General features: G+C 45.8%; 3 protein-coding genes across 14 annotated transcripts in view; 1 reads left to right on the forward strand and 2 right to left on the reverse strand.

The window, feature by feature from the left end:
• Positions 1-262: 262 nt before the first annotated feature.
• Positions 263-9,342, reverse strand: Foxred1 (FAD dependent oxidoreductase domain containing 1). Of its 9 annotated transcripts, none has more exons than XM_076924611.1 (11): positions 9,154-9,339; positions 8,244-8,464; positions 7,128-7,256; positions 6,807-6,989; positions 5,681-5,771; positions 5,286-5,387; positions 3,992-4,068; positions 3,630-3,790; positions 3,359-3,488; positions 3,063-3,167; positions 263-2,844 (listed from the first exon to the last, which is right to left on the reverse strand). In XM_076924611.1, exons 1-11 carry the CDS (start codon positions 9,236-9,238, stop codon positions 2,590-2,592), a joined length of 1,539 nt encoding a protein of 512 aa, XP_076780726.1. In that variant the 5' UTR covers positions 9,239-9,339; the 3' UTR covers positions 263-2,589. The 9 variants fall into 9 exon arrangements, with proteins under 9 accessions (XP_076780726.1, XP_076780727.1, XP_076780728.1 ...); XM_076924612.1 differs by having other exon boundaries at positions 7,128-7,241; positions 9,154-9,338; XM_076924613.1 differs by having other exon boundaries at positions 5,681-5,775; positions 6,807-6,925; positions 9,154-9,337.
• Positions 9,343-9,441: 99 nt separating this feature from the next.
• On the forward strand, positions 9,442-15,395 carry Srpra (SRP receptor subunit alpha). Its single transcript, XM_076924610.1, has 14 exons — positions 9,442-9,731; positions 10,342-10,425; positions 10,688-10,851; positions 11,061-11,221; positions 11,479-11,635; positions 11,742-11,895; positions 12,104-12,192; positions 12,294-12,412; positions 12,541-12,627; positions 12,917-13,089; positions 13,175-13,388; positions 13,856-14,019; positions 14,104-14,202; positions 14,322-15,395. Exons 1-14 carry the CDS (start codon positions 9,615-9,617, stop codon positions 14,448-14,450), a joined length of 1,911 nt encoding a protein of 636 aa, XP_076780725.1. The 5' UTR covers positions 9,442-9,614; the 3' UTR covers positions 14,451-15,395.
• A 201-nt stretch (positions 15,396-15,596) lies between these two features.
• Positions 15,597-25,926, reverse strand: part of Fam118b (family with sequence similarity 118 member B) — a 48,177-nt gene continuing 37,847 nt past the window's right edge. For 3 of the 4 annotated variants that reach the window (XM_076924621.1, XM_076924623.1, XM_076924622.1), the window contains exons 4-8: positions 25,408-25,635; positions 21,041-21,169; positions 19,071-19,356; positions 16,295-16,354; positions 15,597-16,103 (exon numbers count right to left, since the gene is read on the reverse strand). In XM_076924621.1, coding sequence (XP_076780736.1) covers positions 16,090-16,103; positions 16,295-16,354; positions 19,071-19,356; positions 21,041-21,169; positions 25,408-25,635 — 717 coding nt within the window. In that variant the 3' untranslated portion in view covers positions 15,597-16,089. The remainder of the gene's footprint in view (positions 16,104-16,294; positions 16,355-19,070; positions 19,357-21,040; positions 21,170-25,407; positions 25,636-25,926) is intronic. The other variant, XM_076924624.1, reaches the window with a different exon arrangement.

Raw genomic sequence — 25,926 nt, forward strand, 5'->3', positions numbered from 1 at the left:
GGTTGCTGGCTTTCAGGGTAAAGATGAGGGCTTGGCCCAGCCCCTCACATAGTTGAAAGGGTGATGCAGATGCAATCACATGCCTATAAAGGCTTTCCTATGAGACAAGATTAAAGCCCTAAGAAGTAGAGGGTTCCTTAAGCATTGATGATTATAACATCTATTTCTTTGAAGCCTTAGACTGATGCTGTGGTGAAGTCGCAATGGGACACTGTGTTGATGGGTTACATGGACTGATCAATCGAAAAGAGCCACTACAGGATGAATTCAGGCTTCTTAGCAGCAGGGGGAAGTCTCTGTGGGATTGACCCCAACAGCTGCCTTGAAGTTCCCTTTATTGTTACATAAAAGGCACCTTTAGCAAGTCAATTTCCACATGCTGAAACTTCTTATCTGATTTAGGGACTCTCTTGAAAGAACTATTGCCTAAGCAATTCTCAGCCATGAGCGATGTCCTGGTTTGCCAGCCCTATCTCCCGACTATGATATGCAAAAGCTCTGGGAAACCTTCAAAGGAATAACCCCATACAGATAGCAGATAACAATCACTGACAAAAGGCTACTTCAAAGCTTACATGCCATCATTACGGATTCATGGCAGATGCAAAGGTTCTGTCAAAATTCTGCTACAGGGTACCGCTATAATCCAGGGCTAAGCAATTCTCTGACCTATCTCTTTAGCCTACGGCCTGTCCACTCTGTTCCTGACAAGACCCTTCTACTGTTTCAGCACTACCTTCTGAGGACTTTTCTTTTGCTTACTGCCTCGTTCCTGGCTCTCTTCAGACCACACTCAGGCTTCATTCTCCCAGCTGGCCCATCTCCTCTTCTGTCCCCTCCCCTATATGGTGTCTACCTCTTTTACTTTTTATTCACTCCACAGGACTTCTGATGAAGGAGCCATTTTCCCAGGAGGCTCTACTCTAGTTCACTCTCTTCTGTAACTTCTCTATCTGTGCCTTAGATTGCAGTCCCTGGTCACCATTGACCTGTTAGGTGCTGAGCCCAGCTGGCATGTGACATTTCATTCTGGTGCCTACTTCTTGGTCTTCATGATTCCGTATTACTGGCTTTTCTGTGTTGTTCCTAATACTTTAACATCAGCTCTCCTTTGCTGATGCTGTTCTGTCACCTGTCTACACTCAGACTGCCCACCCAGTTAGTCCAGTCACCCATCACACCTCCCACAGGCACTTTCCTTTCAGTTTGTCTCACACCAGACCACTCATTGTGCTGTTCTTCCCTCTGGCATTTTGGTAAAAAGCATGGTACCCATCTGGCTGTTTAGCCAGAAAGCTGGGTAATAGTGCCTCCATTTCATGTTGCCATGGTCACGTTGCTCCATGTGCTTCCCGCCGTGACTGTTTTCTGCTAAGTAAACTGAAACAGCCTTTGTCTAGAGCCTGCTTCCTGCTTTGCTAACTGACTCTGTTGTCTACAAGGGAACCAGTGACTTCCCCCAGATCCTCTGCTGTGTTAGTCCTGGTGCTGAGGACCAAACCCAGGGCCGTCCACATGCTAAGAAAGCACTCTACCACTGGGCTAAACCCCTAGCCAGAGGGAGATATTAAAAAGGAAAACCTGATCATGTTGCTTCCATATTTAAAAGTCTTCTGGGTTTCTGCTGAGATGAAATCCAAGATTCTCAGCATGGTTCTTCAGATCCTGGCTTCATATCTTCTTATCCCCCCAAAGCTCCATGATCCACTTAGAAAGCCACTTTGAATCCTGCTATAGACTGAATGTTGGTAGCGAGAAGCTGGGTCTTTTATAGAAGTTAACTAGATGAATGGTCCCATTTCTTTAGAGCTCAGGTAACAGAGGATACTAGCTTGCAAACAAGATGCATCCCACAGAGGATCTAAGAAACATGCCCAAGAGGACAAGGCTGCCCTTTTTAAAAAAAAAAAAAAAAAAAATTATTTATTTTATGTATGTGAGTACACTGTCGCTGTCTTTGGACAGACTAGAAGCGGGTATCAGATCCCATTACAGATGGTTGGTTGTGAGCTTCCATGTGGTTGCTAGGAATTGAACTCAGAACCTTTGGGAGAGCAGCCAGTGCTCTTAACCATCTCTCCAGTCCCTGGAGCTGCCTTTTTAATGGCACAATACTTCAAAAGCTTCTACCATGAGAAGAAAAGTAGGAAGAACATAAGGCCAGAGGGAGGGGGTTAATCACATACATATGTTGATTAAAAAATAGGTTAATAGACAAGTCAATAAATTTGGGCCAGGCTATCCTAAAATGCTCTGTGCCTTAGCTCTGGTCAGATTTCTCTGCATCAGCACCAGGAAGGAGGCCAGTCCTGGGCACCATGCCTGGGATGCCAGCTGAACTGTTTGGGGAGTGAATTAGCCTAGGCTATAATCAGACCTAGGGTCTTACTTCATCACTTTCCATTGGCCTGGGTCTCTGTGCCTATGCTTACTCCATTCCAGAGACACTGGGGACGAAGCCTGGTGTAAAGGATGGTGAGGAAGGGGATGCACCCCTGGCACAGTCCCGGGGAGACTCGGGCAGAGACCAAAGCCAACGTGAGACAGGATGATGCCTGGGCTGGCGAGGCCCAGAGAAGAGGTTCTCGCTCAGAGGATGCTGTACTCCTCTAACTTCTCTCCTAAGTGAAAGCGGTTGAAGAGGAAGGGGCTCATGTCGATGGTCTTAAAGTCGCCCTCTAGCATCACTTCTGCCACAGCACGCCCGATGCCAGGCGCATGCTGGAGTCCACGACCACTGAAGCCCGTAGCAAAGTACATGTTGACAACTAGTGGGTGGGGGCCCACCACGCCATTCTGGTCAAAAGTGTTGTAGTCATAATAGCCAGCCCAGGCACTCTGTACCTGCGGGTGCAAAAGACGCTCAGGTTCTTGGTAGCCACAGACAGGCTCAGCCCGCACTCAGCCCTGCTCAGGATCAGCCCCTACAGGGTCATGTGACGGACAGATCCAACAGGTTCCTTCGCAGTTGTTAGTTGGCGGGAACACAACAGGTCACAGGCACTAAGATGGGCTGTTCGATAGCCAAATCCTAACAGAAACAATTATTCCCCTTTAGTTACCTCCAAAGTCTTAAAAGATGGCACCCTCTGGACCAAATGGGGCCACACTTTGTTCTGGAAGAAGTCATGGTCCACTTCCAGATTTGTTGGGTCTGGTTCTTCCTCCTAAGTAAGAGGTAGAAGCAAGGTTTCTGTATTGCTTGGAATATGAGGACAAGCCAAGATCTGATTCCTATAATCAATCCCTTCAGTGGATTCCAATTCTAATACCAATGACAGCAAAGCCTCCCTGTCCCTCCCCAATGGCTTGTCTCTTTAATGGCATCTTGTTTATGTCTCCTCGAAACCAAATTTACCTCAGTAGGGCTACAGCCACCTAGGTAGTTGTTGCCCAATCCTTCCCGTCGGAAATAGACTCCACCGATGTCTGCAACCAACGGTGTCTCCAGACCCGGTCCCTGTGGGCAGTGCCATAAGTGCACATACCTGTCATGATCAGGAGACTTATGACATCGCAGGAATAACACTCACCAACCCTCTGCCCAGACCACACAGGTTCACACACAAATACATCCTAAACTTTCGTAACATTTCTTTTTTGTCCTTCGCTGTCTTGAGGGTAGCTACCTTTTCCTTGGCTCCACAGGTAGCTTGGTGCCCTGGAGGGTGCCAGGAAGTCCCTTCCCAATACCAGCCAGCTCTGCAATTTTCCCAGACCAGGCTCCTGCGGCATTGATCACTACAGCACATTCCACTGGCTGGTACTCCAGGCTCTTGTCCATTTTCACCTGTAGGCACCAGAGGGTGAGAGGAAGGAAGCCGGGCTGTGTGTGAGGGGGATAAGAGCACATAATGGATCCTGGCAGGTTTATTTCCCCTGGAGTCTAACTTGATCAGTACTGAGAAGCAGTAGAAGACTGACATCTGAGTAGATGATCACCCTTCTTGCCCTCCACTCTAGTGAGGAGCAGCTGCAACCTGGGACTTACATGGATGGTGTTGATCCTTCTCAAGACCACCTGTTCCCCAGTTGGGGTCTCCATTTGGTTAGATGATGTGATGAAACCTGCAGGAGAGAAATGAAAAAATAAGCCCTTCAGGAAGGGTTAGCTCAGGGGTCGAGCACACACCTGGCATGCATGAGACCCTGGGTTCTAGCTCTAGTGTTGATGGGCCATTTGGGGCAGAGCAGAGCTATGAGTGACTGGACTTCCTCTCCTGGAGTCGGGAGCCATGTTTCTCCCTAACACATAAATTGAGATGCACACATTTCTCTTAGGCAGGAAGGAGCCAAAGTCTGTCTGATGTCTCCTGAGCAGCTACAGAACAAGTTTCCCTGGATAAACATTAGACATAAAAATAAACAAAACCACACAGATGGTGGTTTGAATGAGAATGGCCCTGTAGGCTCATATTTGTATGCTTAGTCCCCAGCTGGTGAACTGTTTGGGAAGGATCAGGAGGTGTGTCCTTGTTGGAGGAGGTGTGTCACTGGGAATAGGTTTTGAGTTTTTAAAGCCCATACTAGGCCCAGTGTCTGTCTGCGTCTCTCTGCCTGCTGCCTGTGGATCAGGGTATAGCTCATAGCTACTTCTCCAGCACAGTTTCTGCCTGTCATCACACTCCCTACCAAGATGATCGTGATGATGGACCAATCTTCTGAAGCTCCAAGCATCCCCTAATTAAATTCTTTCTTTTGTAAGAGTTGCCTTGGTCATGGGATCTTGTCAAGCAATAGAACAGTAATAAACACACACACACACACACACACACACAGCCCTTGAGGGAAACAGGGGGTCATGCTGGTTTCTTTTGAGAAAGGGTCTCATGTATCACAGACTAGTCTCAGACCTCCTATGTAGTGGAGGATGACCCTGAACTTATTTTCCTGCCTGTACCTGCGGAGTTCTGGGGTTACAGGCGTGCAGCACTGTGTCCAGTTTATGGGGACATAACCTAGGTATGGGTCTTAGGGTTTCATACATGCTAGGCAAGCACTCCAACAGCCACATTCCTGGCTCTACAACCAATACTGCTTTTTCAAGAAAAAAAAAATGGGAAGGGTGAGTGCTTTCCCATGGACACTCAACAGACATTAAGAGACCAAAATAAACTTGTCTACCCAGGAACAGGGCAGTGTAGTGACGAGAAAGCTGAACTGCTTAGCAGAAGATGGCCTCTCACACTAACCCTGTATGAGCCTGTGAGAAGAAAGGCACAGCCTGGGCTAGGCCTTGTCCTGGGTGTAAGACATTAGCAGAGGGAACGAGACTTTGGACTCACGTGTCACCTCTCCCTGGCAGAAAAAGACTCCCATTGACTGGACCTTTCGACGAAGACCCTGGAGCAAAGACCAGGCATCAAACCAACCTTCATCCTCCAACCCTGAAGTAAGGAAAAGAAAACTCATAAGGCACTGGGACCCTCCTTTTCCCACTGTACACCCCATACACTTCTTTAAGGCTTTAGAAGCAGGGACGGTCGTCATGACCAACTCTACCCGAGTTCAGTCATGCCGAAGGCCAGAGGAGGAGCATGGTTTGGGGCAGGCCCTGTTGCTCAGGAGGAAGGTGTCCTCCTTCAGTGTGGACATGGTGCACTGAGACTTCCAACCCAAGGAGCCCTTCAATCCCCATCTTCAGGGAAAGAAGGCCGTGTGCTCTGCAGGTGAGCCTCACCATAAGATGCCAGAGCCACTCCTTCTACGTTTATCCAGGGAAACTTGTTCTGCAGCTGCTCAGGAGACATCAGACAGACTTTGGCTCCTTCCTGCCTAAGAGAGATGTGTGCATCTCAGTTAAGATGTTAGGGAGAGTATTCTGAGAGGAGAAACGTGGACCCCGGCTCCAGGAGAGGAAGTCCAGCTCACTCATAGCTCTGCCCCAGATGGCCCCATTTCTCGTGACTGCTGGATGTGAAGGCTTGCTCTTTGTTTTCTCTACTCCTGTCTCCCTTGGGTACACTCGACTTCCTGCCCCCACCTACTCTGTCTCCTGTCACAAGACGGTAGGGAGCCACGTTCCACTGCCTCCTGCGACACTTTCTTCTCTGCTGCCTAGCACTGCCCTGTCCTTCAGAATGAGTGTCTCCTCTAAAACACTTACCGGCCAGGGAACGAAAGTACCAAGAAACACTCCTGTGAGCCAGTGTGCAGTTTAAACTGAGGCTCAATGCCAGCTTTACTAGATCTTGCCACGTGTAAAATGGGATGTTCTGATTAAATTAATTAAATTAGCATTCGAAAACATTTATCTGGTTTCGCTAGTGAGATTCACAGCGTGTCGGAAGAGAGCCTGTGCACACCATATCATCACAATGCCCAACCCTTAATGGATGTGAAGCTGGACATGCTAAGACCAGCCTGCTGCCCACTTTATTTATGGATCACACTCAATTACTTCTATTTTTCGTCTGTGGCTACTTTTGTGCTATAATGGCAGAGTAGAAAAGTTGAAACAGAGATAAAATGACAAGCAAAACCTAAAATAGTTACTGTCTGGCCCTTTATATGGTTTGCTGATCCCTAAGTTAGGATTCCTGTTAGAAGCCCAGTCCCCTGGCCGTTCTCTAGAGATTCTGGTTTGTTAGGCTTGGGAAGTATCTTACATGGGTCTATGATCTGGTAAGTGTCCACTCACAACTGGGTTACAGCCCTCCTCATGGGGCCTTGAAAGTCTGAATAGGCCCATTTTTCCTGATAGAAGCTACCGACGAGGAGAGTGCCATGACATTACCTTCAGTTTCCCCATTCCTAACTTGGTATAGGAAGCCAGGCAGGGGCTCGGGGCAGTGCTGGGCACCCACCTTTGCATTTTCACATTGTTTTCCAAGGTGGCGGCATCCTTTTCTGAAGCTAACAAGAGACAGCCTGAGGGGTTGAACTGAAGTTCCACAGGAGGGGCATCTACCACAGCCAGGTGCTCCTGTGTGCAGAGAAAAAGAGCTGCTCTCCAAAGAGGCTGGCACACCCTTCTCTAGGCACCAACACTGGAAGACAGTCAAGAATCCCAAAGCCTTGTTGCCTCCAACACACAATTTTCTTTGGTTCCCCTTGCTAGCTAGGCTACTGATCTTTAGGCTAAAGAAGGGGCTCCCACCCCAGCCTTCAAATCTTACTGTACATACATTGATGTTCCGTAGAAAGTCGATTGAAAAGCGTGAGAGTTGGACATTCTCAGGCATGGAAAACTGCTGCCAAATCCCGCCCACAGAAGGCCCTGTGGAGGAAGCCCGTGAATACTGTGAAAAGAAAAACTGAGGTAGACTGTTACGGTGTCATATGTAATGGAATCCTGCAATGGAAGCTGTCAGTTATACATCTAAATGCAAAGGGGAATTATTTCTCTCTCTCTCTCTCTCTCTTGTTTTGTTTTTTTTTTTTTTTTTTTTTTTTTTTTGAGACAGGGTTTCTCTGTGTAGCCCTGGCTGTCCTGGAACTCACTCTGTAGACCCAGGCTGGCCTCGAACTCAGAAATCCGCCTGCCTCTGTCTCCCAAGTGCTGGGATTAAAGGCGTGCGCCACCACTGCCTGGCTGGGGAATCATTTCTCAAGGAGCAAGTATGGGTAAATCTGTATAGAGAAGTTAACCCACAGCTCGAAGATACAGTGTTTTAAATCATCAATGGCAGACCAGCTGAGCAGAGGTCAATTGTCTTCATAGGGCTGGACATATTGGGACACAATAGTAAAGGCCAGGAAGCCCAAGGGTTAGAAGTTAACCTTCAACAAGTAATTTACAGGACTGGAAGGATATAATAAAGACAAACATGAAATTTGCACCTAACTGCCAACAGCAAACAAGAACAAGCAAGACTTCATAAATAGTGCGGCCCAAACGAAGGCAGAGGCAGCTGTTTGCGTGAATAAGTAAGTAGCCAGAGGACAAGCTGTCTTGGACAGACCTTCGGACATGGAGGTACAATCACGGTAGAATCTGCTTTTATAAGCAAAAGTCACATGTATAATCCCAGCACTTGGGAGGCTGAGAATTGAAGATGCTGAGTTCAGGGCCAGTTTCAGCTATATATTGAGACCCTGTCTCCAAAGAGATTAAATGACCGCAAGAAAGCCTCTTCCCCTCCCCCAACAAAACGATGTTATTGCCAAGGGGCTTTTTTGAGGGAGGAAGAACCTGGACCTATTTATTAAGCTCTAAAGTCCAAAGCACAGTCCCTGCCCCCTTTGGACTTCTACAGGCTGTGTGTGCTCAGTAAGCTGACTACCCTACTCCCTGTCCTCACCGTGTGGTCTTGTTCCACCACCAGCACCCGGATGGCACCTCGTCTACTCTCCAGCTTCTTCAGCCAGTAGGCCACAGACAGACCAAGAATCCCACCTCCTATGATGACCACATCCGACCGTTCTGGGGGCAGGTGGCTGGTGTCATACAGCATTTCCCACTGTTTTCCAGGCACGATGGACTCAATCTTCTTCTTAAAGTCAAACACCGTTGCATCCCAGTCTGCAGAACATCGTTACAGTTAGATGGACTTTATGTTGTCTCCTACGTGGTTGGGGGTTGGAGGATGGGCGCAGGAAAAGGTGGGCTGAAACAGACATCTGCGTTGGCACATCTCCAACGTCATCCTTTCTCATACGCAGCAGTATGATTGCAACTTTGCTGTTTGGTCTTTGTCCCACCAGTCTCAATGACCATGCATCTCCTCTAGCACTGACAGATTCAACTTCCTAAAATTCCACTTTTTATCCACCCCCCACCCTCCGTCAAGCTAGGTGCGACTCACATTATTTAGCTCTTGCAGACCTCTCTTTCTCCTGGGCCCCATTCTCACTCAACTGCACAGTTACCTCCACTCAGGTATCCCAGACCCAGGGAGCACGAGTCGCTAGTGTACTTCATACTGCACAGCCTTCTCAAGCCGAGCACCTCTATATGGTCTCTTATCCTTATTCGTCGCCCCCACCAAGCTTCCATTTATATGGCGGTGTCCACTGGGAAGCGCCTCCTTGAGATCCATACACTTGCCTTGGCTCTTTACCCTTTAGAAGGCAAGCCTACCGCTTTCCCCATCTAACTCGCTGTCCCGCCAGCACGAGGTAGGGGGTTGAACCTTGAAGGTCACCTATATGGAGGTTTGGGGCTCCCCAGAACCACTGTAAGATTCTCTCTGCTGCTGCCCTCAGCTTTACCCAGAGTAAAGCCTCCTCTGCGTGTGCGTAGCCCCCGGTTTGGGAGGCCTGCGCCCAAGCCAAGACGCAGCAGTCTGCGAATCATGGCTTCACAGAGCCCGGCTTCCTTCGGCTTGGGGTGCCTGCTGCTCACTCCGTCCCCCCAGTCATCGGTCCGCGCCACAGGGATTAGCCGGCAGTGCTCTTCAGGCTCCACCCCCTCCGCGCTATAGGGAGCGAGCGCCTCGGGAGTCCCATCCATGCCTGCTATTGGCTAGTCTTGCTTACGTCATCCCGCGCGTCCTGAGCGGGGTGGGGGGAAGGGGCGGGACGCCGGCAGCTCGTAGCGGAAGTGCGGCTGAACCGGTTTCCGGGGGCTGCTGGTGTGACGTGTCCCGCGCTTGGCGCAGCAGGAAGCGGCGGCGGACGCGGCCCGAGTTCCCGGCGCCGGTCTCGGCCCCAAGTCTTCTCCCGCTTCCGTCATGCTTGACTTCTTCACCATCTTCTCGAAGGGCGGGCTTGTGCTCTGGTGTTTCCAGGGCGTGAGCGACTCGTGCACGGGGCCCGTGAACGCGTTGATTCGTTCCGTGCTGCTGCAGGTACCACCCCCGCGGGGCAGAACTCCGGGCTCCCGTCCCTTAGACCCAGACTGTGGTCCCCCTTCCAGTAATCACTCCGCGTTTTCCGTCCTGACCTCCTTAGATTGGTCCCTTACCGGCCACCCAGGACCGACTTCCTTGCCTGGATCACAGGATCCCGAAACTTTGCGACGTCCCCCCCCCCTCCCGTTTCCGGGGCTCTAGCCATGATCTGGCGTCCTAATGGACTTGAGCTGTCTCTCTACTCATCCGGGCAGCTTGGTTTTCTGTTCTTTTGAGGTTGGGTGGGACTGTGGATGTGAGAGCACCTTTCAGGAACACTAAATGGTTCACAGCTGCTAGAAGATCTGATTGTTTATATATGACTGTTTACTTTCTGGCTCTCACGTGTCGTGTCTCCTCTCCCCGCTTTATCCCCTGTCCCTACTTGGTGTCTGTCTGTCTGTCTTTTTCTTTTTCTGGCGGGATGCTAGAGAGAAATGTCTCAGTAGTCCCTTGTTGAGGCCAGGATAGTATCTGGTTATTTCCCAAACATAGTTCAACATCTGGTTTTGCTGTGGATAACCCGAAGCTGTGGATAGCTTTGAATGCTGAAACTCTCTTTTTCCAGGAACGGGGAGGTAACAACTCTTTCACTCATGAGGCCCTCACACTCAAGTATAAACTGGACAACCAGTTTGAGTTGGTGTTTGTGGTAAGTGGGGGTATGTTAGACAAGTTATGTTCTCAATAGAATCCCAGTCGATCAAGCCAATTAATTGTGGGTATTGTGTATGTGATAAAGAAAAAAAAAATTAGGAACGTAGAGGGGAGAAAGCAGCTTCTGGGTAAGGTGGGAAGTTTGGTTCTCTTTCAGGACAGGAAACCTATCTCCGGAGGCCTGGGTTGAGTTGGCTTCTTTCCATTCTGGGTGGCATGTAAGGAGATCTATTGGCCCCATTTCCTTCTGTCAACAGGTTGGCTTTCAGAAGATCCTCACACTGACCTATGTAGACAAATTGATAGACGATGTGCACCGGCTGTTCCGGGATAAGTACCGCACAGAGATCCAACAACAGAGTGCTTTAAGTCTATTGAATGGCACTTTTGATTTCCAAAATGACTTCCTGCGGCTTCTTCGGTGAGAGGCTTTCCATCTTCAAAGGGAAAATTTTCATGATTTAAGAGTGCCCTGCCTGTAGGTGGCTCATCAATATTAATATGGGTTCAAACCAGTCACGTTTTGTAGCTTGTTTCTGATTGTTCTTTTGCTATGTGGGACCTTTTTCTGAAGTCAGAGTTCTTCCTCTTACATGGGTAGAAAGACCAACCAGTCTCTTTTCTCTTCAGTGAGGCAGAGGAGAGCAGTAAGATCCGTGCTCCCACTACCATGAAGAAATTTGAAGATTCTGAAAAAGCTAAGAAACCTGTGAGGTCCATGATTGAAACACGGGGGGAAAAGACCAAGGAAAAAGCAAAAAACAACAAAAAAAAGGGGGCCAAAAAGGAAGGTGTGTTTGAGCTTCCTGAATGTGCTAGGGCATTAAGGTGTTAGGACAGTGCTATGGAGGTCTGTGGGACTCCTTTTGACATTGCTGGCTTCCTTTAACTTCATGCTCACCATCCTGTCATCCCCTTATGGCATTGGAGTCCCCAAAGTGTGGTTCAAGTTTGCTCTTACGGATTTGGAAGGACTGTAGTCACTACTTAGGTGGTTGGGAATTTGTGGGGTTTTTTTTTCCCCCTCCAGTAATGTTTCCCTTAACAGGTTCTGATGGCCCTTTGGCTACCAGCAAAACAGCCCCAGCAGAAAAGTTGGGTCTCCCAGTGGGACCTGAGAATGGAGAACTTTCCAAAGAGGAGCTGATACGTAGGAAGAGAGAGGAGTTCATTCAGAAACATGGGAAGGGTCTGGACAAATCCAGGTGGGCAGCATTAACCAGTCTGATGACTGCTACTCAGCTGTGGTGGGGACCAGAGAACTCTTTTCTACTTTTCTCCTGTAACTTTTTCTCATGTGATCCTTTGCAGTAAATCTACAAAGTCAGATATTCCAAAGGAGAAGGGCAAAAAAGCACCCCGGGTGTGGGAACTGGGTGGCTGTGCTAACAAGGAAGTCTTGGATTACAGTACTCCCACCACCAACGGAACTCCAGAGGCAGCCCTTTCTGAAGATATCAACTTGGTAAGATGCATACAGGTCAGAGTGAAGGTCACCATTGGTCAGAAATTGGGAAGGAAACCGTTGGAGGGTTATTTGGATTTGGGAGAGGAGTGAACTATATTTGGAGTTTCTCCAATGTCTCAATGTTGACAGGGTATATATCCTGGGCTCTTTCCCTCAGCTGTTAGTGTTCTTGATCATATCTCTTTTCTTTGCCCATGTTCTCCAGATTCGAGGAACTGGGCCTGGGGGGCAGCTTCAAGATCTGGATTGCAGCAGCTCAGATGATGAAGGGGCCACTCAAAATACCAAACCTAGGTAGAAGGCTTTCAGGTGGGAGGTGGTGTGGATGCAGGATTGATGATCCATACCTCCTGCCTGCTGGCCTTATGCATATTTGTGATCTTCTATAATTGTAGTGCTACCAAGGGAACTCTGGGTGGCATGTTTGGGATGCTGAAGGGTCTGGTGGGTTCCAAGAGCTTGAGTCGAGAAGACATGGAATCTGTGCTAGACAAGATGCGTGATCATCTCATTGGTGAGTTTGGAGGACTGGGTTGACTTAAGTGGCATAGTTCATTAGGAATAGAACCATTTTCTAAGCTGTGCTTTTGAGATCTGATCATTGTTAACACAGAACTCACAGCTGTCCCCCTCTCTTCTCAGCTAAGAATGTGGCTGCTGACATTGCTGTCCAACTCTGTGAATCTGTTGCCAACAAGTTAGAAGGGAAAGTGATGGGGACATTTAGCAGTAAGTATCTCCACAAGTCAGTCACAAAGTGCTCATGCATTTCAGAGGTGACAGAATCAGACAGCGTGGGTATGTGCCTTTTGGCAAATATCTTTAATTTCTAAACCTCTATGACAGAATAGCCTTTAGGATTTAACAGGACAGTTAATTGAGATAATAAAGTAATAGAACAGTGTGATCTGAATTCTGGGAAAAAACTTAGTATGGTCTTAATTTCAGTAGATCAGAAAAATGTTGGGTATCAAGTATATTTGATTTTATGACTGAATCCCTCCATCTCCCGTTTAAGCTGTGACTTCAACAGTCAAGCAGGCTCTACAGGAGTCTCTGGTGCAGATCCTGCAGCCACAGCGTCGAGTAGACATGCTCCGGGATATCATGGATGCCCAACGTCGCCAGCGCCCTTATGTTGTTACCTTCTGTGGTGTCAATGGAGTGGGGAAGTCTACTAATCTTGCCAAGGTCAGCTCAGTTCCACAGCCTGCTTTTCCACCCTGTGCTTTGGAGTCTTGGTCCTGTGTGACAGTTGTCTTTAACTTTTTCGCAGATTTCCTTCTGGCTTTTAGAGAATGGCTTTAGTGTCCTCATTGCTGCCTGTGATACATTTCGGGCTGGGGCTGTTGAGCAGCTTCGTACACACACCCGGCGCCTGACTGCCCTCCATCCCCCGGAGAAGCATGGTGGCCGAACGATGGTGCAGTTGTTTGAAAAAGGCTATGGCAAGGATGCTGCTGGCATTGCCATGGAAGCCATTGCCTTTGGTACAGTAGTGTGTGGACCAAGGGGGCGTGTGGAGTCCTTGTCCCTGGGAATTTACACAGACTTAGGCTGTTACAAACTTACTATATGGTTACTAGAGAAGTCATTATAAATTACTTGTATGGGTGGTTTGGGGTTGGTAATGTGTGTAGTTAAAGCTAGTGTATCCTGACTGTAGACCTGAATGATATTTTTGCTACTTCTGTCCTTTCCCTGAATGGTTTTGGTGGTGGCCAAGAATAGGACAGGTTTTTCCTTATATTACCTTGCAACCAAATCCAGAGTCTGGGTAACTAAACAGAGTAGGCTTCTCAAGTAAAGCCACACTTGGACATCTTAGGAAGCTGGCAGTGAGCATGAGTGACAGTTGGGTGACTTTTCACATAACCAGGGTAGGAAATCTTGAGAAGTTGGTAGTGAGTATGAGTGAGAGTTACATGCTCGCAGTTGACTGTTTTTCTCTCTCTAGCACGTAACCAAGGCTTTGATGTGGTGCTGGTGGACACTGCTGGCCGCATGCAAGACAACGCCCCTCTGATGACTGCCCTGGCCAAACTTATTACTGTCAATACACCTGACTTGGTGCTGTTTGTGGGGGAGGCCTTAGTAGGCAATGAAGCTGTGGATCAACTGGTGAGGGTTTGGGCCCAGTTTCCTTTACAACTTAAACTCTGGCAAATTAGATGGGTTGTTTATGTTACCTTTTCAACTTTTTAGGTCAAGTTCAACAGAGCCTTGGCTGACCATTCTATGGCCCAGACACCTCGGCTCATTGATGGCATTGTTCTTACCAAATTTGACACCATTGATGACAAGGTAAAAGTGGATGAGTGGATAGTAAGGCTGGGAAAGAGGACTGGCTGGCTTTAAAGGAAACGGAGGCGTTGAGTGACCCTGGGCTTGAGTTGATTGGCCATCTTTTTTCTCTTCTTCAGGTGGGAGCTGCTATTTCTATGACATACATCACGAGCAAACCCATCGTCTTTGTGGGTACTGGCCAGACCTACTGTGACCTGCGCAGTCTCAATGCCAAGGCTGTGGTAGCTGCCCTCATGAAGGCTTAATGTGGCTCCTGCCTAATACCAAATTGCCGCTTGCCCAAGTCCCTATTCCTATATCAAGAATGTGCTTTAGAGTATGTGAGCAACTTGTCTTCAGTGTAGTACAAAGGCAGAGTGGGGGAGCTTTGAGACTTGCTGCTCCTTCTAACCCAACCCTTTGTTCAACCCTACCTCCTTCTGCAAGGAGGGCCTAATCATGTTACAATCACTGCCCAGTGACCCTCCCTCTTCCTACTCAGGCATCCCCTTCACTCTGCCTACAGATTCCATATCATAGCTTTGACCAATAGTTGGAAAACCCAACAGCTGGAGTGTTGCTAACTAGTGTGATGGTAGAGCCATGGTAAAATAAGGAGCAGTGTGAGGTCCCAGCTCTAATGGGTTACTTCTGGAGCCAGCTCTGGATCTTAATGGCACCTATCTAGACTACAGCTTTTGGGTCCCTGGTGCCAGGATGACAGCCACCTCACCGTGGCAGTGATGATGGCCCATTCTTAATTGCTGCTAATTATAAATCTGGTGATGAACTCCACACCCGATTGTTGCCCCAAAGCATCAGTTAGGCCTTGTTACAAATGAGTGAAAGGCGAGTGCCCACTTCTCTCAGAAACAAAAGGGAGCAGAGTTGCCTTCCAACCTGTCCCTGCTCCCAAATTCACATGGAAGCTTTGCATGTTTACCTTCCTGGGAGAAAACCAGTTGTTAGAGGGGTTATTGTTGTCCCATACCCCACCCAGCCCAACCCTTAGCCTTCTGAGCAGGTTCTGGCTTTTCCTCATTCTCTTCTACAGTGCCTGGTAGACAAGTGCTACATTGAAGAACACAAACCTCTTGTTAAGACTTGTCCTGTAGTTTGGTATTACAGATGTGCTACTAGTGCAACAAGGTGAAGGCTGTCTGCCCAGAGAAATATGTAATTTATATAAGAAAATAAATTTCATAAAGAAATTGCCTCTTAGGTTTATATTATTTCATATGGGATTTAAAATTAAAATGCTAACTCATACTCGCTATAGTTCTTGGGTTTCTTTTTGACAAGGGCATGATAGGAACTAACAATGCTCTGAGGAATCGGGTAAGTGCTTGTCCTGAGAAAGATGAAGATAAAATGCAAGTAACTCTTCAAAGTAGAGCCAGAGCCCTGGCATGTAAATGAACAAGCTTTAATACAGCTCAGATATGTAAAATACTGTACACTGTAAAAGATCTAGAAAACTAGAGCTTCGAGTCATGTTTTAAAAAAGCCATAAGCTCAATTGAAAAACCAAGTAGAGTACAAAACTGCAACAAGAGCCCACTGACGCCATGACTTCTTGCTCCTCAAGTCCTGCAGAGCTGCAGCCATAGTCAGGAGTCATCACATTGGTCTGCTGTGTTGATGAGCCTGTCACAGCCTTGGGGTAGGTAGGAGCTGCATTGGGTCCTGATGTCATTGGGTATTAAACTGGACCAGGCAGCAGAGTATGGAGAAACAGCCAGCATGAAGGGAAGGTGCAACACTGCCACACCTATTCTACCCCAAGCTTCAACTTCTGGGTATTGGTACTTCCTGGGAGCTGTGCTGAGTTTTTGCAAGTTTGCTTGTTAACACATCCACAGGAAGGCCCCACAGCATGGTCTAACGGTGATTTCTCCAGCTTGCTCAAGTACTACAGCCTATGGAGAAACAAAAGACAATGAAGTTCCAAAGCAAGTCCACACATCTGAAGCTGCAGGTGCCACTCAGCCCTAACTCTTGGGAAAGCAGATTCAGAGAATCTCAAGTCAAGAGAGGCAAAGTATGGTTTCCTACAGTCTAAAAGTTTGAGGAAATTTTTCTGTGACTGATAGAATAGGAAATGGTATACCTCTTATTTCACCATGTGCTGCAGATGAACCATTTAGCTGGCCTTCTCTTGCCATCCCTGCTAAAACAGAATATTGGTATAGGTATTAGATAAAGAAGGTGAAACTTTTTCATAAAACATCAATACATACGTGCTAAAATCAGGACAACTTTTGGGTGTTTGTTTTCTCTACTATGTGGATTGCAGGAATAGAATTCAGGTCGTCAAACTTGGCAGTAAACACCTTTACCCATAGCTATCTTGGCAGCCCCTGGGAAAGCAAAACTATTAATGGCAGAAATGAGAACTAAGGGGAGCCCAGGGCACAGCATATAACTAAAAAGACATTTAGGAATGAATGACACAAGATGAGGTTAAGAGTAACCCTCAGACTATCATATAAAACAGGAACAGGAGGCTCCTTATTGCACTAAAGTTGGTTTTTGTTTGAATGGATCTCACTCTGTTGCCATGTTAGGCCACAGTTCCAGATCCTCTAAAGCTCTAGCCTTCCTGGTAGTTGGACATCTAGCAAGACTGCTTGTAAAAGAAAAAAAAAAAAGAAAAAAAAAAAAAAAACCCGTGTTTCAATTCTTTAATTTTTTTACATATATGAATATTTTGCTTGCATATATGTTTCTGCACCATGTGCATGGCTGGTGCCTGAGGAAGGCCAGAAGAAGGTGTCAGAATTCCTGGAACTGGAGTTATAGACAGTTGTGAACCACCATACGGTTGCTGGGATTTGAATACAGGTCCTCCAGAGCATTTAATGCTTTTACCAAATGAGTTGTCTCTCCAGCCCCTAAAACCTTTTCCATAGATAAAACATGGCTGCTAACTCTATTCACAACAGGTTCACACATATAGCTAATGTGAACTAAAAATTACATATTTCCATTTCTCTAGCTGTATTTCATGTGGTCAGTATGTATGTACTAATAAATGCAAAGCAAGGCATGGCGATGAATGTCTATAAACTCAGGTCTTAGGAGAGTGAGGATGTAAGATCATGAGTTCAGGTCCAACCTGAGCTACAGAGCTATTTTCATAAAAATATAGAGCATAGAATAAAACCTTGTGTTTTTGTTTTTTTAAAAAGGTACACAAGACTAAGCTTTGTTCATAACTGAAAAAAAAAAAGTACTGGTTAAATCAGAAATCAGTTACTTGGTTAAGTTGATTACTGGTTTAATCGGTTACTTATTAAATAACAAATAAGTTACTTATTAAATAACAAATAAGCTTTAGCCCCAATGGCCATATGGAAAACCCTTGATTTAAAAATCGAAAGGCTTGACTGGCAGCTGTGGAAAGCCACTCTGGAGACCTGATAGCAGTAACTCTCTGTACTATTCCACAACATTCAGTATGTCAACCTAAAACTGAGTGCAACAGAAGGTTCTGTTGTCCAGATTTTGTTTTCCTATGGTACTTTTTCCTGTAGAGGATCTCAGTGTGGATCAACTGTGTAGAGCTTGAGTGTGTGTCCCTAGTTTAAAATAATCAGAGCTTATGCCACAGAAAAATTCAACCTAAGTCAATGCTGCAAATATCTGCCTAAGGGTCTGTTCTGCTGAGGGACACCAGAAAGATTGTCTTCAAGAAAAAGACAGCAGATGATTCCATGAACGAGACAAGCTTGAAGTGTTGCTTTTTTATTTTGGAGAGAAGTGGGAAAAGTACATGAAGTCTTTACAGTGACAGTGTTTTAACTAAACTACAAATTTCCTATGTGTAGCCCAGAATTCTCAACAAACCTGTTTCAGCCTCCTAAATTCTGGGATTACAGGGATCAAAGCGAAATTTTTACTACATTAGGATTCTACTTGGAGTCATCTGATTCAGAAGAGAAATCTGGCACTAGATTTAAGGACATTACATACTACGTTACCTGTATTTTAATGTGTTGTGTAAGAAATGTTCAAAGTGATAATAAAAACATTCACTAGATGTTTAAAGCAGGGCTGGAGAGGTGGCTCAGCAGTTAAGAGCACTGGTTGCTCTTCAGAGGACCTGGATTCAATTCCTAGCACCCACATAGCAGCTCACACCTGTCTGTAAAGTCCAGTTCCAGGACTTTTGATACCTTCACACAGACATACGTGTAGGCAAAACACCAATGACCATAAAATAAGTTATATATAAAAAACCTTGAAGCAGGTGAGGCATAGTGGGTACGTGTTTATAATCACTATAATTATACAGTTGAGACAGGAGGATTCAAAGCTTGAGGCCAACCTGGACTACACAGTGATTTCAAAGCCTGCACTCAGGAGGCAGAGGCAGGTAGATCCATGAGCACAGCTTGGTCTACACAGCCAAGTTCTAGGCCAACAAAGCTACATCCTGAGTCCCTGTATTAAACAAAACAAACAAGAAAAAATCCTCCTACTCAACTCCCCCACCAACCCAACAAAACCAGGTTCTTTAACAACAACAGTATATAACAAGAACATTTCTTTAGAATTGGGTTGAGTCAGAATGACTATACCCACCCCGCCCCCTCCGCCAAGCTGGGATTGTTCTACGGTGCCCAGCCTGGCCTTGACATTTTGATCCTCCAGCCTTAAAGACTTTTAAGTGCTGAGATTATGCTTAGATCCAACTGCTTCTACCTGCTGAGGAAAGTTGACCTGAAGATAAGAATCCTTACGTGTTTTTCTTTCCGAATTATCAAATGGCACTTTCACCCCTTCCCAAACTGATCATACCCTACACATTCCCCATCTTGGTAGTGGTTTTATTCATCAAAAAAAAAAAAAAAAAAAAAAAAAGGTTGTTGGCCTTTCCTTACCTGATCTGCCTCTTGTGGAGATCTCACATGTCAGTCGCTTGAAATACTCTGGAAGGTCAGCATAGTCATTTCCATAGGAGATGACCTTAATCCCCTTGTCCAGCATGTTTTCTCGAAGCTTCTTGAATTCATCTACGTCTCCTCTCCGAACCAACATGAAATGTTCCAGGTCAGATTTATGCTTGACAGCCTCTAGGAACAGGGCCTGGAAAGTGGTGTCGTCCACCGTCCAGCCACAACCCAAGAAAAGAAAGGACTTGTTTTCATAGAGTTTCTGAATCTCTCTCTTTAAGAAAAAGAAAACAGCATGTTAATGACTCAGAAGACAGACATGATACGGCTTAAGCAAAGGTCAGCAGTTTGTCATTTAGCTGACCGCAGTGACCTACTGATCAAGACTTGAGAGGGAAAGACATTACAAGGTTTCATTTCCTAGTTATCGTTACAATGTGATGCTTGGTCTAAGACTGTACTTTTTATCTGATATTCTTCTGAAGGCTTTCTTTTTAAACAAAATATTATTCTGTATGTATATGAGTGTGCACACCAAGAATGCATGTGGAAATCAGAGAACAACTATAAAGTCATTTCTCTCCTTCCCACCTTGGGTTCCAGGGACTGAGGTCAGACTTCAGGCTTGCACAAGTGTCTGTCTGGTCCTTCTGCTGGTCTTCTGAACAGTTTCACCCCTTTGGCACTGGTCTTTCAGGTTTACCTTTTTTAAGATGTATGTATGTTCTTGGGTAATTAGACAACCAGTGAGTCTTTGATGTATTTTACCTCTTTTCCACTTTCTGAACAAAATTTGCTAATTTAAAATCCTTATTTTTTGAGTATGAATGTGTATATATATGTTACATGTAATATGTGGAGGCCAGAATTTGATGTTGGGAATTTTTTTTCTATTGCTCTCCACTTTATATATTGAAGCAGGTCTCTACTTGAACCGTAACTTGTAGATTCATCTAGCCTAACTAGACAGCTGACCTGAAAGATCTCTCGTCTCCACCTCACGGGCTGCGATTACAGATGTATACCACTGTCCCTGGTATTCATGTCAGTGCTAGGGCTAGAACCAAGCTCCTCACATTGTGTGGTAAGTGTTATACCCACTGAGCAATCTTGCCAGCTCTCAAACTTCTTCTTTATTGGCCTTAAAACATAACCAATGATCATCAGAAAACATAATTCAATTATTAGATACAGTCAAAGGAAGTCTGATTATAGTACACACACACACACACACACACACACACACAAGCAAACATAAATGATTTTGCCTCAGTATCAATGATGGTCATAGTTATAGTTATATCAGAGAAGGACAAAGCCCTTATACTTCACAAAGCATCACACTTCCTGGTCTTTCTCTGGCCCTGGCTTGTAAATATTCCATGTGACCCTGTCCTGAAAACATCTACCACTGAGCTGAACCAAAGAAATGTTTCTGGTTTAAACATGTACATGTACGTGAACAAGTCCAAAACTTGAAACCCAAAGGTCAGCAAACCCAAAGAAGAAAATCTCTATTTTGTCATCCTAATCAAATTGTTTTTCAAGTTTTCCAAGTATAGTCAGGTGTGAGTAAGTAAACTGTCTTTTATAATCTACGATCCAACTGTAATGGATTTTTAAAAAGCTGCCTAAATTATTTTGGGCATAGACTTATTAAGAAGTCAAATGATGAAGGAGACTAATGCATTCTTGGTATGTGAAGGTAATGCCAATGAGGGAGTGCCATCTGCTACTTGTTTACCAAGTACTGATAAATAAACACCTATTCTGTAATCTGACACCTAAAGTTTCTACATTCCCCAGGATGGTATGCACATTCAAGTGCTAAGAGACAAGGGAATAAGGTCTGACTCTCTAGTTGTTTTGAAAAGTAAATGTCCTGTTAATACTTAGAGTTTGCTTAAGAACGTCTTTAGGAGTGACTTCCAGCGCTAGCCAAGCGCAGCGCTACTTACCATAACTTCAGTGTTCCTGAGCACATTCTGATACCCAGCTGGATGGAGGACAATGCCACTAGGATTGGTGTAGACCCCATGGATGTGCAGCACACTCAGCTTCCGCTTCTCCTGTGCCCATTCCAGGACCTGCACGATACACACACAGCCTGACCAGGGTGGCACTTGCTTCAAAGTCAGTGTGTAAGAGGCTGCCTCAGGACATAACTACAGCTTCAAGGAATCATAGGACAAAAATTCAAAAACCTGATGTGTCCAATTTCCTGTTATGACTGTTAGGAATGATGGCAGCAAATTTAGTGACTTCTCTTTGAAAGTCCCTATCAGAAACTACAATCTGACACCATTTGAAGAATAATGATAATTTTCACTGGTGATGGTCCAAGCCCTGGTACAACCCTCCTCCATCTTCCCTCTTTTTCTCTTCCCCAACCACCATTTAATAGAATCTTTCTATTAAAGCTCCAGCTGTCTTGGAACTCTCATGTAGACCAGGCTGGCCTCAAGTGCAGGCCATCCACCTGCCTCTGCCTCCCGAGTGCTGGGACTGAGTGTGCACCACTGTGCCCAGCTGTTCTCATCCTGTGTTGCTCATTATTTCATCCAGGCTAGCCGGCAACTTTAAATCTTCTCACCTGAGATTACAGCAGTACACCAGCACCCCTGGCTCAACCCCCAATCTGTAGTATTCCAGCTACTACCCTAGCAAAGGCAGGCCCGTGGCTGTGGCATTGGGGGAACCACTTACAGACTATTCAGCTGAGCACCAACTACACTTACAAAGGCAGGTTCCAAGGAGACAAAACAATGGAGACTACAACATCACAGAGCAGGGAAAATGAACTGAAAATACCCATCTTCTCATCAGCATTTTCCACATTTATTTATTTCCGTGTGTGTCTGTGTTTGGGAGTGCTGTACCATGATACACAAGTAGAGGTCAGAGGACAACTTGCAAAACTCAGTTCTCTCCGTCCACCATGCAGGTCCTAGGGACTGAACAGGTCATTGGGCTTGGTGGTTAAGTACCAAGTACTGAACCATCTCATTTTTGAGATAGGATTTCTCTCTTCTTCGTCTCACTGGCTTGGGGCTCCCAAGGTTTGCTCAGTAGACAACTGACCTGCAAGCCCAGAGCCCTTGTGCTTCTAAGACACACACTTCACCAACTGTCTTAGTTAGGATTTTACTGCTGAGAACAGACACCATAACCATGGCAACTCTTATAAGGAGATTTAATTGGGACTTGCTTACAAGTTCAGAGGTTCAGTCCATTATCATCATGGCAACATTCAGGCAGGTATGGTGCAGGAGGAGCTGAGAGTTCTACATCTTCATCTGAAGGCTGTAAGGAGAAGACTGGTTCCTCTGTGATTAGGAGGAGGGTCTCATTGCCCACTCCCACAGTGACATACTTCCTCCAACAAGACCACACATCCAAGTAGTGCCATTCCCTGTGCTAAGTACATTCAAACAACTACATTCCACTCCCTGGCCCCCTAGGCTTGTTCAAACACATGAGTCTATGGGGGCCACACATAGCCACAGCATAATAAAAAATACATTTAGTCCAGCCTCCAAAGTCCCCATAGTCTATAGCAGTCTCAACAATGTTAAAAGTTCAAAGTCTCTTCTGAAATTCATCTAATCACTTAACTGTAACCCCCAAAGCAAAACAGGAAACCAGCCGGGCAAACTCCAAACTCTACATCTCAATGTCTGATGTCAAAGTGCTCTTCAGATCTCCAACTTCTTTTTCATCTTTGTTGACTGCAACAAACTTTCTCCTAGGCTGGTTCCACTCCTTTAGCAGCTTTCCTCAGCAGGTATTCCACAGTTCTGGCATCTTTAACACCTTGGGGTCTCCAAGTCAACTTCAACTTCACAGCTTCTTGTCCCAGTGTCTAGGATCCACACATGATCATCTGGGCTTGGGTCACATCTCCAGCTCTGCCCTCTATAGCACTGTAGGCTCTGGTGGGCTCCACTCCACTGCTGCTGCTGTTCTTGTTGGTCACCCCATGGTACTGGCATCTCCAATACTCCGGGATCTTCTGTTGCCATCAGCCTTCACCAAAAGCCTCTCAAAGGCTCTCTTCATGGTGCCAAGCCTCAACTTCTTTGCTTGACACCCCTTCAGTTCTCGGATATCAACTGCAACTGAGGCTGCACCTTCACCAATGGCCGGCCTTCCCTGGCCTCTCACAGTGCCAAGCCTCAGCTGCTCTCCATGACCCCTTCATACCTTCAAAAACAATACCATCTGGTTGATTCTTAGACGTCAATTGCAGCTGCAGAATGAGGTCCAACCTTGGCTATCTCTGGAACACAGCTCCTTTGTGATCTCAGAAAATACTTCCCAGATGATTTCACCTCAGAGATCCTGGTCTCTTTAATCACTGCTAATTTCTTAGTTCTAGCTAACCAGCATCAATGGTCCCAGTAGTCTCTTCTATTCTTGACTCTAAAGCCAGGGCCACAAGGCCAAGGCTGCCAAGTTCTGCTGCTTGCTGGGGATGGAACTTAACCCTCCCCCCCTTATTCTATTACCACCTTTATGCTTTCCAACTTCCTCACTGCCTAAGGTTGGCTATTCTGGAACTTACTCTGTAGATGGATCTTGAACTCAGAGATCTGCATGGCTGTCTCCTGAATGCTGGAATTCAAGGTACTTAAGCTTTTCTTCACCTAGAACTTGCCCAGGCTGGCCTTGAACTCAGAGATCTACTAGGCTTTGTCAGAGATCCCTGGGCCAAAAGTTAGTTGGGTAGGATCCTGTCCATTCCCTTCATCTGTTTTTCTCCTTGAATAGAGGATTCAGCTCCATTTCACTTCCTGGTGCCTATTTATTACTTGAACCATACATTTTATATTTCTCTGTTCCCAGCTTGCACCTTTTCATTAAAATTCTCTTTATAAGAGTAACCATTTATAAGTAAGAATTTATACCAGGCTGTTTTTGAGACTTCCTTTGTTAAAGCAATTAATCTAAACCTCTTTACCTTAGCCTCAGGCAGACTCTTCAGACAACAGACCACGGCAAAAGGCAGCCATGTTCTTCATCAAAATACCATAAAAACAGTTTGTAGGCTACATACTAACATTCTTCTCCATTGAAACCTCTGGGCCAGCAGGCCTACAAGTCACCTTCAGCTCCACCTTCTTCCAGATTCCTAGTAGGATGGCTCATTAAGCCCCACTTAAAGCATTCCATGGCTTTCCAAATTCAAAGTCCCCAAATCCACATTCTTCCAAAAGAAAACATGGTCAGGCCTGTCACAGCAATACCCCAGTCCCTGGTACTAATTTCTGTCTTAGTTAGGGTTTTACTGCTGTGAACAGACACCATGACCAAAGCAACTCTTTTTTTTTTTTTTTTTTTTTTTTTTTTTTTTTGGTTTTTCGAGACAGGGTTTCTCTGTGTAGCCCTGGCTGTCCTGGAACTCACTCTGTAGACCAGGCTAGCCTGGAACTCAGAAATCCACCTGCCTCTGCCTCGCAAGTGCTGGGATTAAAGGCGTGCGCCACCATTGCCTGGCCAAAGCAGCTCTTATAAGGAGAAGATTTAACTGGGGCTGGCTTACAGGTTCAGAGATTCAGTCAATTATTATCAAGGCAGGAACATGGCAACGTCCAGGCAGGCACGGTGCAGGAGTAGCTGAGAGTTCTACATCTTCTGCCAGAAAAAGACTGGCTCTCATGTGGTTAGGAGGAGGGTCTCACTGCCCACCTCCACAGTGGCACACTTCCTCCAACAAGGCCATACCTCCTAATAGTGTCACTCCCTGTGCCAAGCATATCACCAACTAAACCACTGCTCTAGTCTTTCAAACAACTAATCCCACCCTAAGATCAGGAAAAACTGTCAATACTTAAAACTAAAAATCTTTGTATTTTACTGTATACTGATTTTACGTCAAATCACAACCAATCCCAAAAGTACAAGCTGGGAAAAGAAGCTTCGTTTCTCACTGTTACTGGTTTAACTAGAACTATCTGCCATAGACTTATGGTTTGAATGTGGTCCCCAATTCATGATGCAATTTTGGGAAGTGGGGCCTTGCCAGTAAAAATAGACCACTAGGGGAGAGATTTATGAAGTTATAATCTGGTCCACTTTCTAGCTCCCACCACCACGAAAGGGAGCCTCTCCACTGTGCTCCTCTTACTGTCAGGCCCAAAACTCCATGAAATAGCTCAGATAAGCCTTTCCTCCTTTAGGTTGTTTCTGTTGGGTATTTGGTCATAGCAATGTGAAGAGTAACTAAAAACACCCCTGCTACATAAACACTGACATACTGATCAGAAGGCAGATTTTCTGAGGAATATACAATCCACTACCCTGAAGTTACTGGTTAACATTTTACCTTTTTCTCATCAGTAAGGTCAAGGGATTCAAGCTGTTTTCCCTGGTCAGCTGCATATAGTTCTAGGAGATTATCAAAATTTGTAGTTAATACTAGGGCTCCATTTTCCATCAGATGGAGAACAGACTGAAGGAGCTGTTTTCCAGAATCTTCCATCTTTGATTCCAGGTCATCAAATACTTCATATAAACAGTCTTTGAAAAATGTGGATCGAACATTACTGGTACGCTGCAGGTGTGGGAGATTTGAAAGACAAAACAAAACAAACAAAACCCAATTCAAATTGCTTTCAGTTGCAGAATTATACATCTTGAATACTTTATACTTAAAACATCATCACTCTCATTGTAATAAGGAACTAGAATGGCACAAGCCAAGTGCAATGCCTAGCAATCACTAAGCGATCAATACTACCACATCAGATGCAAATGAGCACAAGCCTTTTAATTAGGCATTTAGAACTGGAGAAAGGGTCTTGCAGTAGATTCCTGGCTGGCCCTAGGAGTCACTTTGTAGGCC

Source organism: Arvicanthis niloticus, chromosome 26 (assembly GCF_011762505.2).
Source record: "Arvicanthis niloticus isolate mArvNil1 chromosome 26, mArvNil1.pat.X, whole genome shotgun sequence".
Classification (NCBI taxonomy): domain Eukaryota; kingdom Metazoa; phylum Chordata; class Mammalia; order Rodentia; family Muridae; genus Arvicanthis; species Arvicanthis niloticus.